We start from the raw sequence: 13,355 nt of genomic DNA on the forward strand, positions 1-13,355 counted from the left end.
ACAAAGGTAATGATTTGAGAGATGAAATACTAATACCTCAAACTGCATGGATTTTATGAAATAAACTTATTAGGTACCTGAGAACCATTCAGGGCACCCGAGGGTAGGCTTTGTACCCTTAGTTTTAAAATGTACCCTTGCCAATAAGTAAAATCCTACTGAAAATATGACCAGTTAGAATAATATTATTCTTATAAAAGCAAGATGTTCAGGCAAAGGGAGAGCCTTGAAAATAGCAAGAAATAAGGATGTAGTAGAATTTTAAAATTACCTTTCTTTTTTTCTTGAGCAACCTGGACAATCTATTTAAACTAAGCAGGCATTTTGATGTGAAATGTCTTCTGCTAGGGAACAAAATGATCAACTACCCCAGAAAATAGAACCTTCAATTTTAGAAATACTAAACTATTTAGAGAAAATTACTTTGCATGATGGCATGGTAGTTCTCAAGTCACTGAGAAGTTAAGTATCACCAACTATATTATCTACTCATTATTTCTACATTTAAAAGTAAGTTGTTTGCACAAGGCAAATTTAGTCTCTTGCATACATAATGAAATAAAATAGAAAATTAAGATGATTATCTTCAATAATCTATGTTTTGGGGTATTAAAAGACAGAAATGAGATTTGGGACTGCAAACTGGGGAACTGTCCTAGAATCTGTACACAGAACAAGAGATAGATGTCAGGGTCCCTGCCTTTTCCCATAGTCGTCTGAACAAATTGCCCTTTCCTGCAGCGGTAGGAGACACTGGAGTTAGAAGCTGTATTATGTGGAAAAGGTGAACCCTATAGGGCCTAGATTTGGAAAGATCAAGCCTAGCAGAGACTGGGGAGATGCCATAGTGAAAACAGAGGGCTGTGTATACTGAGTGATGATGCTCTCCAGTTCTCTTGTGTAGCTCAGTTTTAGCACTATGACAGCTGGGTCCCATATACACATACTACTGTGTCTTGGTATTCAGACAGGAATTTGGAAGATTTTTGGCCAAAGAAACGAAATAGAGTTAAAAATCTAAAATCCAGACCTTTGGGTGTTTCCCAGCTCGATCTTCAGGTTCTTGTCAAATGATCAGATTCAACTGGGCGTAGTGGCTCATACCTGTAATCCCTGCACTCTGGGAGGCCAAGGCAGGTGGATCACGAGGTCAGGAGTTCTAGACCAGCCTGGCCAACATATTGAAGCCCCGTCTCTACTAAAAATACAAAAAATTAGTCAGACGTGGTGGTGGGTGCCTGTAATCCTAGCTACTCAGGAGGCTGAGGCAGGAGAATCACTTGAACCCCAGAGATGGTGGTTGCAGGCAGCTGAGATCACGCCACTGCATACCAGCCCAGGTGACAGTGTGAGATTTCATCTCAAAAAAAAAAAAAAAAAAAAAAGATCAGACTCCTACCCAGTGGACCTACTTTGGTGCTCACACACACAGAGCTTCCAGTCAGTGGTGTATGCATCCCTCTTAAGTAGGAACAAACAACAAAAAGCAACCATACATTTGAGGAAACCCTTGAACTGAAAAAAAAAAAAAAAGAGAGAAACTTGAAAATAGATATTAGAGTGAGCAGACAACTTAAAAAAACCCTTTTATTTACATCTTCAAAATTAAGAGAAAACTTAAGTTCATTGGATGTAAGCTCAATGTTTTAGAAAACAAATCAAAAAGGAGCTCTTTTAGGTTGAATATTGTAGAAGACTTGGAAAATAAAGTTAAGCAAATCTTCCAAAAAGTCGGAGATAGATAATACAGGAGAAGCGATGTGGAAACTAGGCTATTGACCCAGGGGATACAGCATTCAAGTAGTAGAAATTCCAGAAAGAGAAAACCAAGGACAGCAATTATCAAAGAAATGATACAGACATTTCTCAGAACCAAAGGACATGTGACTCCAAATTGAAGATACTTCTAAAAGGCCAGGACAATATATATATATATATATAAAAACACACACACACACACATTTTCATGAAATTTTGCAGTATAGAGAATACAGAAAGAATTTGAAGGTTTCTAGGAGAAAAAAATCAGGTCACATACAAAGAATTAGAAATGGCATTGAATGGAAATTAGAAGACAATGAATCAATGTAGTAATATTTGAGAGCCAAAATAATTTCTCACCTAGAATTATTTACCCAATAGCCAAACTATGAATATTTCAATAATATTCATAGCCAAGCTATGCGTTACTAGGTAAAATAAAATATTTTCATAGATGCAGGACTTTAGAGTATTACACACTGTGTATGTTTAGAAAAAGCTGAAGGGTGAGCTAATCAAGGAAGGGGGAGATATAGAAACCAGGAAAGGGGAGCAAAGAGAAGTCCCAGGACTACAGTAATTCAACAGGCTTAGTAGATCAAGCAGTATCAATTAGAAGAGTGTGGAGGGCTCAGAAGAAAAGGCTCCAGAGAAAATTAACAGGTAGATTATGTGATTGTCTTAATTCAGTTAATGCAGCTGTAGGTTGAGTATCCCCTATTCAAAATGCTTGGGACCAGAAGTGTTTTGAATTTCAGATTTTTTCAGATTTGGGAATATTTGCATAAACATCATGAGATATATTCAGGATGGGACCCAAGTGTAAACACAAAATTTATTTATGTTTTATATATATCTTATACACAAAGCCTGAAGGTAATTTTATATAATATTTTAAATTTTGTGCATGAAACAAAGTTTCGACTGCGTTTTGACTACAATGTAAATTTCAACGTGGGTTTTAAGGGGACATTCAAACCATAGCAATGGTGTTGAAAAATGTATTATTGGGAGGTATATTTGGAAGGAATCTGTGATAGAGACAAAGAACTTGAACAAACAAAAACATAAGCAATTTTATTTTGGAGAGCAGATATTCTTTGAATGAACACCATGCCAAAACTGGGCCAGTTGACAGCTTGGCTTTGTAGAGGTTACAGAAAGACAAGAGTGAGGAACAGCACTATAAAGGAGTAAGCACAGGTGGTAGGAAGAAGATGATTTTTCTTCCTTATGTCGAAAATTGATAAGAAATTGTCATATAATTGTTTAGAAATACACAAGTAGAAATAAAAAATAGGTACAATGTTTGAAATGGGACTTGGAGTAGAATGCTTGTCTGTTGGAATACTGCTGCTTTTTGTGTTATTATAATGTGAATGGACTTTTAAAACTACGTTAATGCATAGCTTTGATAAAAATGCATACACTAAATACTAGTTGTGATAAGTGTCATGAAAATAGGGATATTGTAATGAGAATATGGAGCAGGTAGTACAAGATGCAGGACAACATTCTTTAGATGGTATGGTCAGAGAAGACCCCTCTAAACTTTAACAATGAGAAGGAATATTGTGTTGATAGAGCATGAGTATTTCCAGACAAGAGTACAGTCTGTGAGAAGACTCTAAGCTCAAAAGGAGCTCGAGAAACTCCTGGATCTGAAAGAAGGCTGGACACTAGTGATGAAGGCAGATATAAGAGATAAGGTTGAAGACAGGTAGGCATGAATGAGTCAGATTATTACTAGGTCCTAGTAGTTCATGTGTTGTTATAACTTTTCTTTTAACACAAGGTACCATCTGCATAAAATGCCCTTAATTCCTCTTTTATACTAGATGGAAACCTAACATGTTCTCCATCAACAAACTTTTATTGAATGCCTGCCATGTGCATTTTAAATGAATATTAAGTTTGCATTGGAGGTGAATGTTTATACTGAGTTACATGAGTCTATATGTGAACCAGAGGATTTTCAGGTATATTAATTATTGACTAGCTTTGAAAGAGAACCAATCTAAACAGAATTTTTCTTTTACATTCTATTGACTAAAATCTCTGATGTATCTTGCCAGGAGATTTTACACCTATATATGACTTGAGGGGTCATTAAAGATTATTTTAAGATTGAATTTGGGCCTTTTGTTTTTATAGTTATTATGAAGCTTCTATATGCTTAAGGCCAGCAAAATCTAGGGAGATTGAATTCTGGTTTTGAAAAATATCTACCTTTTGAAACTAAATTTTACTCATTATAACTAATTGCTTAAGAAAATTTGTTATCAAAATTGTGGAATATATGAATTAATCTCATATCAGAAAAATAATTATTTAAAATAACATTACTAGAATTTTTTTTAAAAAGACACTTAAAGGAGATTTCATTTCATAGTATATATAGAAAAGCTAAAATAAGTGTGTCTGTGTATCTTATACAGGGCAGTCTCTCCCTACAAGTCTTTTTCCTTCCTATCCTTAAGCTCCCACAACTGTCTTTTTACCCAATACCCACTGACTCCTCTTTGTCCCATTTGTTTACTAGGTGCTTAGGAGGTATTAGGCACTGTTCATTTTGCTGTTGTTAGCTTTGTAGAGCATTTGTGTTTGGACATATTAAAGGACCTTTTACTGATTTATTTTTCTTAAACAATGTAATTAGTACAGAATTACCAACAGCTCAGCTCTGCCACTAAATTAAATATTGAGAGATACTTACTTTTAGCCTCTGTTCTCTTCCAGGTGTATTATCCAAATTTTCTGTGTCATTGTTTTTTACAGGTATGCTGGAGCAATGGAAAGATTGCAAGCAGAGACTGAACTTATTAATAGGGTAAATAGTACTTACCTTGTGAGGCACAGGACCAAAGAGTCAGGAGAATATGCAATTAGCATTAAGTAAGTAGGACAAGTACTTTTACAGAAATAGATTTCCTGTTTTCATAATTGCGTAGACCATCTGACATGTATAACACTGAAGTTGAAAACCAAAGTTCTAATTGCAGAAGAAATAATGCATCTATCCAGACAGTTCATTAATACTGGAAAATATCTTTGAAAAACAGTAAAAAGTGTTATAGGCTGCTAATTGGCATATTAGATTTCTTTCATAATATTGTGTTTTCGTGGTTTAATGTGTGTATATTTCTAGTAAATACTAACAGTATAAATTTCTAGATTTTTGTCTTATTTTTCTACATTCTCAAACTGAACTTACTAAGTAAATTGCACATAATGAATAGTCAAATCCAACCTCCCTTCTCACTTCAAATATTGGTTGTATCCTCAACCAATCCAGTAAATATATTTTGTTAATTAGCTGTCACCAGTGTATTGGCATAGGTATATATTTTGTCTGCAGAATTAATTCCTATAATGTTATTGGGGCATGCCCTCTGGTAATTATTGATTTCTACTGATTAAAAACACATTTATATTCATAAGTTATTCATTGCCCACAGGTACAATAATGAAGCAAAGCACATCAAGATTTTAACAAGAGATGGCTTTTTTCACATTGCAGAAAATAGAAAATTTAAAAGTTTAATGGTAAGCATTGATTATTTCTTTTCAATCTGGGATCCTTATTTTTCTTTTGTTAGAAAGGTCATTTTAATTCTATAGTTTCTTGGAAATTTTGCTCACTGAAAAGTTAAAGAGAATCGTATTCTAATTTTGCAACAAAATCCTGAAAATTCTAATTTAAAAATCTCTAAGTTTTATATTGCTCAAATCATATTCTTCATTGTAAATTGTTTGCAGGTTTTAGATACAGTTTTGGTTTGTATTTAAATGACACAGCAGATTTTTAATATAACTTTCTTTCCTCTTTTTTCTTCCTTTGCCTCTGTGTCCTGATTCAGGCAGAGGACAGTATTTTAAATTATAACACAAAAAGTTGTATTTAGTAAAATATGTCTAACATTTAGGTCCATTTTTTATAAAATGCAATATAAAGTCAAATTGAAAAGATTATTGTATTTTCTGCTATTTTAAGTGATCTCTACCATGGTTCTCATTCATTACCTTGGATAATTATGCATTAACAAGGTAACATTTTTGCCACTTAACAGTTGATATTTCATAGGAATTGTATATTTAAATGGAAATAGTATATTGTCAAATCACATCAAATGAATAAGGATTATTCCCACAGTTTTAAAAAAATACAACTGATTCATACTTTTGTTAGCATATAAGAATATTTTGTGTATGTCATTTAAACAATGTGTATATGTCATCATGTACGCATTGCTAACAGTAAACTCTCTAAGTTCACATTTCCTTAAGTGGTCTCAAGTATGTTTCTCAAGTTTGGTAGTTTCTTGAGATAATGAAGAGTTTGGATATAGGACATAAGATGCATTTGTACTGCTAAGTACCTTGAGTAACATTGGGAAGGACCACTCATTGACTGAACCATCAATCAAATGATACATACTGCATCCTTCCAGAATACATCTCAAAGCACTTTGCAGATGTTAACTTTAAAGTTAAACTGAGTGTAATGGAGCCTTACAAAGTAGGCCAGCTTGAATACCTTATCCAAAAATTTAGAGCTCCTTCAAGGCAGGTGTCAGTGTTTTAAAGAAATTGAAGCATCCTGAGTTGAAAGAAAAATAAAATCTCTATGGATGTAAAGATCATTCCCAGTTCAAAAGCTAAGGATGGGCAGCAAGGTCGTGTCCTGGAAAATGTAAACTCTGTCAAATTTGTAACCAAGATCCAGGCATCCTTCCTGCTGGAAGTAACTTACATTCTGTTGAAACAAGCAGGCTGAGCACAGAGAGAATTGGACCAGAGGAGGTTCCTCATAAAACGAAAACTTGGAGGGAGGTGGCAAGTGGATGCACAAATAATGAATGACAGACACAGCTGAGACATGATAAAAGCATGCACAGGGGCTCTCCACATCTCTGCAAGACACACCAGCTTGAGCTTTCACCTGCAGAACTTCCTTGGATGCTAATGAGGCTGCTCCACAGTGCTATAGTTACTATGGGACTTAAAAAACTGCTGCAGGGCCAAAGATAACTGCCAGCCTTGCAGACTTTGAAAGTAGCAAAAGTAACTCCCATCAGAAGAGACAAGCAAAGAAGATGAAAGGAATAGGCACTGAAAAGGGCCAATCAATTTAGCTTTGTGTCACCTGGGTTCAACTCAAGGAAGTTCTTCAGAAGCCAAGGTTAGATGTGAAAAGCCAGTAATACCAGTGACCTGGATTAGTAGACATAGATGCATGAGTTCCTATCTGCATGTAAAGCTGTGATTATAGTGAAAGCAATAGAGACCTAGCATTAAAAAAAAAAATTGTGTCAGAGAGCCTTAAAAGTTTCTACAATAATATTCTCTGGAAAAAGAACTAAAAGTACTTCTCACGGGACTAAAGTAAGCTTTTCGTATATGTTATGTATAAAATCTCAGCAATGTCACTATTAGAGACATGTGCATATGTGGTTTTTTCTCCATATCTGGGCATCTTTTGTAAGGAAGCACTAATAACAGCATGTTAAAGGGAAGGGACTAAGAATGTTAGCAAAGCAAAATGAAACTAATAAACATTAGCAAAGGATGTAATTGTGGAAAGAAAAACAAGGAGATGGAAAAAATCTCAGTATCAGAAAAGCACTTTTGTCAGGTTTAGCAAAGAACTGTAAAAATTACTGAAGAGGCAGCTGAACTAATCTGAAGTTACCCCTCCTTTTTGTTTCTGTTCATTTGTTGAGCAAATTTATATTGAGTCCTTACTATGTGAAATGACTTTCTGGAGAACTCAAAAGGACTCAACCGTTCTAAAAAGAAGCTTTAAGAATCGGTAAGTATGTCTACACCAAGAACTTCACCATAGACCACTCCTTGGAACCTAGGCTGGGAAATGCCACATGAATACTTGGTCAGAAGGGATGGCTCATGTTTTAGCAACCTGAACTTCTGGAATGAGGTAGAAGATGATTAATTGGTGTGAAGACTTCTCAAAATCAAGATCATACTAACTTCAAAGAGTTACCCTTTACCATGTTGGAGTCAAACACACTTCTCTATTATAAGTAAGGAGTGATCTGTGGAGTTGTTTCTTAAGAATAGTTCAGTATCCTCTTATTATTGTTTTTAGTATACTCTTCTATCTGTGAAACACAACAGGGCCTGGAATTACATTTAAATCTGGAAAGCGTGTAAAACATAAGCAAACTCCAGAGCTGCTTTTACATTAACTGGTTTCTCAATGAGAAGGTTGACCTTAGGTGGTTATGACCTAACCTTTTTCCCTTGAGTTTCAATAGCTTAGTTAATCAGAATCTTTGTTTTTCTTAGTCATTAAATGCAAATCCTAAATGAATTTCTGTATCCAGATTACAAGGCATTAATTTTGTTCTAATTTTCATGTATGCCAGACAGTCCATGTCCAAATGCTGTTTATAAACCATCTCCATTGCCTGTTTCCTTGGTAATTGGAATGACTGGCTCTCACTCATTATTTTTAAGAGACTTGAATTGTTGACACTGCTGTGTCAGTGTGAGATAAGGAAAGCTTAGCGATTTCTTTTGTTTAGAGTCTTCTTATTTACTTGTTGTACCTGAAGGTCAATGACTGTTAAAGCAGGGGTGGATTAGACTAAAATACAGAAAGCATAAAGGCAAATTGGAAAAGATCCATAGTGACACTATTTAATTCTACCCAGTTAGAAACATGTAGGAAGATTTACCCTCATAAGACTGTAAAAATGGAACTAAAATATCTTCCATGCTTAGTGAAGTGATAAAGAGTGTTTTGCATTTTACTAAGCCGCATGACCCTAGGCCTTGGAAAACTCATTTTTTCTTCCATAAAATTTGGGAGTGGGCGAGTGTTAAATAATGACCAAATCCTTTCTCAGTATAATAATTCTATGGTTTCTAGCCAAATTCACATAAATTGTAATTCATAGCAAAAATCATAAAATTCATATTACCTATAACAAAATTATGTCGAAGTTCAAAGCTATAGCTTATAATTCCTTTCAAGTTTGTTTTCACATTTGCTAAAGAAAATAACACATTTTACTCAATTTAAGTAATAAGACTAGGAGAAAACTCTTCGGTATCATTTGTATCAGTGGCATTGTGTGTGTGTGTGGGGGTGTGTGTGTGTGTGTGTGTATTTCTTCCAGAGACCTCACAAAATTTTGCTTCATGTTTAAAAAAAAAATAGAAATATTGGTCACTAAGTAGAATTTAATTCTATGCCTTGTCTGTGCAAAACATGTTAAAATTCACCAAAATACAAATGCATATTCTGATCATTGAAACCATTTTGGAGATACAAATTTCTACAGGGTCTTTTGTTTCTTTTTCTCTTTTTTTTTTAAAGGTCAGTCTGATTACGAATTTCTTGCTTCAACAAGGACCCACATTATCTAGGCCCAAGGAAGAAAGGAAGAAATACGTATTTTTCAAGTTATAGATATAATATTTGCAAGACCCTAACATCTTAAGTCTTAAGAAAATAAAGTACCTGGTACATCATGAACACATAGCAAAAACTACTTCACTTTTGCCTCCCTGTTTTTTTTATGTGTTTTTTGGTGTTTTGTTTTGTTTTGTTTTGAGACAGTTTCATTCTTGTTGCCCAGGCTGGAGTACAGTGGCAAGGTCTCAGCTCACTGCAACCTTCACCTCCCGGGTTCAAGTGATTCTCCTGCCTCAGCCTCCCAAGTAGCTGGGATCACAGGCACCTGCCACCACACCTGGCTAACTTCTTTGTATCTTTAGTAGAGACAGGGTTTCACCATGTTGGCCAGGTTGGTCTCGAACTCCTGACCTCAGGTGATCCACCTGCCTCAACCTCTCAAAGTGCTGGAATTACAGGCACAAACCACCATGCCCGGCCCTTGTTTTTGTATTTACATTTGTTAGGCACTATTTGCTAATAGTATGATGTAGTTAAGAGCACAAACTTGGGAGAAAGACGCTAGCTATGTGACTTTGCGTAAGTTCACGCAAAGTGAGATTTGAGCTTCAATGGGAATAAGGCCCATTTCATAATGTTCTTGAGTGAAGGTTATAAGAAACTATGTAAAGGGCCTGGCACATGGGATAATGTGGTAGCTGTTACGATTTTTCACATGTATTAGGTACTTTATATATTCTTTGTTGTCATCTGTGAAATGGTTTATTAGCCCCATTTTGTAGGTGTGATTGAAAAATCGCCATTTGCCTTATCCAATGCTTTAGCCAAACTGTGCTGCTTTTAGCTTGTGAAAGGTGATCTTTGTTTATCACCTTTGTGTCTGTTTCCAGCCTGCCTGCTCTAGCTAAAATGATCTTTCCCTGGTTCCTGGCTATTGTAATTTTACTAGTTCTTCAGTTTAAGCCAAGCTACTTGTATTACAAAACTTTTCATCATCCTTCTCATTGGATACACAAAACCAAGTTCTCTCTCCTGCCTTTGAACTTTCCCTTCCCTTGATGAGAACTCCTCAAGGGCAGGAGGCTTAGCTTTATAATCTCTGTGACCCCTGAAGCTCCTGGTACAGTGCATTCCGCAACACACTCAAGTTTTGTTTTAAATAATAAATCATCGATGATTCTCTTTTTCTTGTTTCAGCTGATTTCTGGACTCATTGATTTGTTTGGGGAACTTTGAACATAACCACTGAACACAGATATTAAGTTGATGGCTGTGGGATTTTTAGAAGAATCGAGTGGTTTTTTTTTTTTCTGTTTTTTATTTTTAAACAGGTGCTCCAATAGAAGCATTGAATAATTAAGTTAAAAGTGATTTTTCTTTTATTTTCATTTCAGATGTTTATAAAAACTTTTTATATCTGCAGTACTCATTTGATGATAAGATACATTTTTATTGTGAATTATTATTCAGTTTCAGTTTACAGTAGAGAGATTCAGATTTCTGCAGAATCTATGAAACCAACCTGTGAAATTTTCTGAAACCATAATTTGAAGGATGGCATGTGGTTATTACATTAGGCTTAGATGTATTTAAGACAAATTATTTATGAGAGAAAATTGGAAAGAATTACATTGACCTCTGTGAGTAGCAGATATGCGGAGCTATGACGGGTACTATACTTCATCAGAAACTAAAAACAATGTCAAGTACCATTTGTGCTTTATCAAGTTTTGTTTACCATGAAAAAGTATAAGTTTGTTTTTCTGCCATTTTGAAAGAAAATAAGTGCAGGAAACTAGAAATTGCTATATATTCAGCAAGCAGCTGTTCCTTTTATTTTGGTTTAGAAAGGCAAGTATTTCATAAATAAGAACAATAATTACTACTCTGAAACTGAGATTTAGTGTGGTTTCTTTTCATTTTCTACATCTGACTGAAGACTAACAGGATGTTCTCCATCTGTGAATAACAACAGGGGGTAACTCATATTATTAATGGCTTGAGTAACAAGGACAGCTATTAGGTAGGTGTCATGTACATCCAGACAACAGGGAGAGATTATCATTTACTTAATCTTCCATATACATATGGAAAATTTAGCATTAAATTGGTCATCCTTATATTGTATTTGTGTGCTGAGGAGTTCATGTGTTTGAGAACAAAAGTATCTTTATCAAAAATATGTTTGCTTATTTTTTCCAAAGGAACTTGTGGAGTACTACAAGCATCATTCTCTCAAGGAAGGGTTCAGAACCTTAGATACAACTCTGCAGTTTCCATACAAGGAGCCAGAACATTCAACTGGACAGAGGGTTAATAGAGCAGGCAACAGCTGTGAGTATTATACTTGATAATACAATTTACTGTCATGTAAAAATTAGATGCACAATAACATTAAACATCTTCATTCCAGATTTTAAAATGTAACCAATGGATGTGCTAATGCATGAGCAAGGACTTTTTTTCTGGAGTTCAGTAGAGTCAGATGGACCAACAGGCTTGTGAACATATCTAATTATAGATCTTTATGGCAAATTAAAAATTATGTTTATGTTCAAAAATCCATCAGAAATGTAAAAGATATGCTAATATTTACATTTTATACTTTTCATTGACTTTTATATTAACTAAACTCTTTTTAACTTACATGTAATGTATGTGGTCATAATTCTGTTTGAGTAATAGTATTTAAGCAGGGCTGGTACACAGCTCTCCAGTTCGCCAAGTATCTCAAATCTGCTTATGGTCTATTTCAGTGACTACTTTCAGAATTTTGATATTACTAATGTGTTTTTTGGATGCTAGTATTTCTAAAACCATACATTAGCCACTTTCTTTCAGAATGAGCCCTGTGCCACAACTAATCACAAAAGATTAGCATGCAAACAAAAGCATGTTATGGTTGGACTGTGAGTCTAAGTTGAAAACCTTTTTTCTCATCGTTTAATGTTACATAATCTTCCTGGAGATAGCATGTAACAAAAAAAAAAAAAAATTGAAAAGTGTCAGGCCAGGCGCGGTGGCTCAAGCCTGTAATCCCAGCACTTTGGGAGGCCGAGACGGGCGGATCACGAGGTCAGGAGTTCGAGACCATCCTGGCTAACACGGTGAAACCCCGTCTCTACTAAAAAATACAAAAAACTAGCCGGGCGAGGTGGCGGGCGCCTGTAGTCCCAGCTACTCGGGAGGCTGAGGCAGGAGAATGGCGTAAACCCGGGAGGCGGAACTTGCAGTGAGCTGAGATCCGGCCACTGCACTCCAGCCTGTGCGACAGAGTGAGACTCCGTCTCAAAAAAAAAAAAAAAAAAAAAGAAAAAGAAAAGTGTCATCAAGAAGGTGTGATTTTATTCTCTTAATTTGGTATCATTTTATTTTTTTAAATAAGTGTTTTGGGGAAGAAATTAATACAATTTCATTACTCTTAGAATCTTTAGCCTAAGCAAAACTGGGATATCTAGAGGTATTTGAAAACAGAATTTGCATCAGTTTAATATAACTTAATATTTTTTTCCCTAAAAGCAGAAACTAAAAGGGGAACAGGTAATGCTCTGGGTTTCAACAACATCAGTGAAGTTTTATACATTTCAATTTAAGTAAACAAACAATCTGTCACATCAACTGACATGTTTTTTATTCAAGTAACTTAATAGATGTTCTCCTCACAGTGATCAATGGTGTATGCCTAAGCTCGTACAATGAAAGTAGAGTGAACTTTATGTTAAAACTTTAAACAGTGCATGCACTCGTATGTTTATTGCAGCACTATTCACAATAGCAAAGACTTGGAATCAACCCAAATGTCCATCAGTGACAGATTGGATTAAGAAAATGTGGCACATATACACCATGGAATACTATGCAGCCATCAAAAAGGATGAGTTTGTGTCCTTTGTAGGGACATGGATGCAGCTGGAAACCATCATTCTTAGCAATCTATCACAAGAACAGAAAACCAAACACCGCATGTTCTCACTCATAGGTGGGAACTGAACAATGAGATCACTTGGACTCAGGAAGGGGAACATCACACACAGGGGCCTGTCATGGGGAGGGGGGAGGGGGGAGGGATTGCATTGGGAGTTATACCTGATGTAAATGACAAGTTGATGGGTGCAGCACACCAACATGGCACAAGTATACATATGTAACAAACCTGCACGTTATGCACATGTACCCTACAACTTAAAGTATAATAACAATAAATAAATTT

The 13,355-nt window shown here is 35.4% G+C and overlaps 1 protein-coding gene across 6 annotated transcripts in view; it reads left to right on the plus strand.

The window, feature by feature from the left end:
• Positions 1 to 13,355, plus strand: part of LOC105489209 (vav guanine nucleotide exchange factor 3) — a 398,407-nt gene that overhangs the window by 362,144 nt on the left and 22,908 nt on the right. For all 6 annotated transcript variants that reach the window (XM_011753898.2, XM_011753897.2, XM_071069536.1 and 3 more), the window contains 3 exons: positions 4,540 to 4,656; positions 5,220 to 5,307; positions 11,350 to 11,479. In XM_011753898.2, the coding sequence (XP_011752200.1) occupies positions 4,540 to 4,656; positions 5,220 to 5,307; positions 11,350 to 11,479 (335 nt within the window). The remainder of the gene's footprint in view (positions 1 to 4,539; positions 4,657 to 5,219; positions 5,308 to 11,349; positions 11,480 to 13,355) is intronic.

This window comes from Macaca nemestrina, chromosome 1 (assembly GCF_043159975.1).
Source record: "Macaca nemestrina isolate mMacNem1 chromosome 1, mMacNem.hap1, whole genome shotgun sequence".
Taxonomy (NCBI): domain Eukaryota; kingdom Metazoa; phylum Chordata; class Mammalia; order Primates; family Cercopithecidae; genus Macaca; species Macaca nemestrina.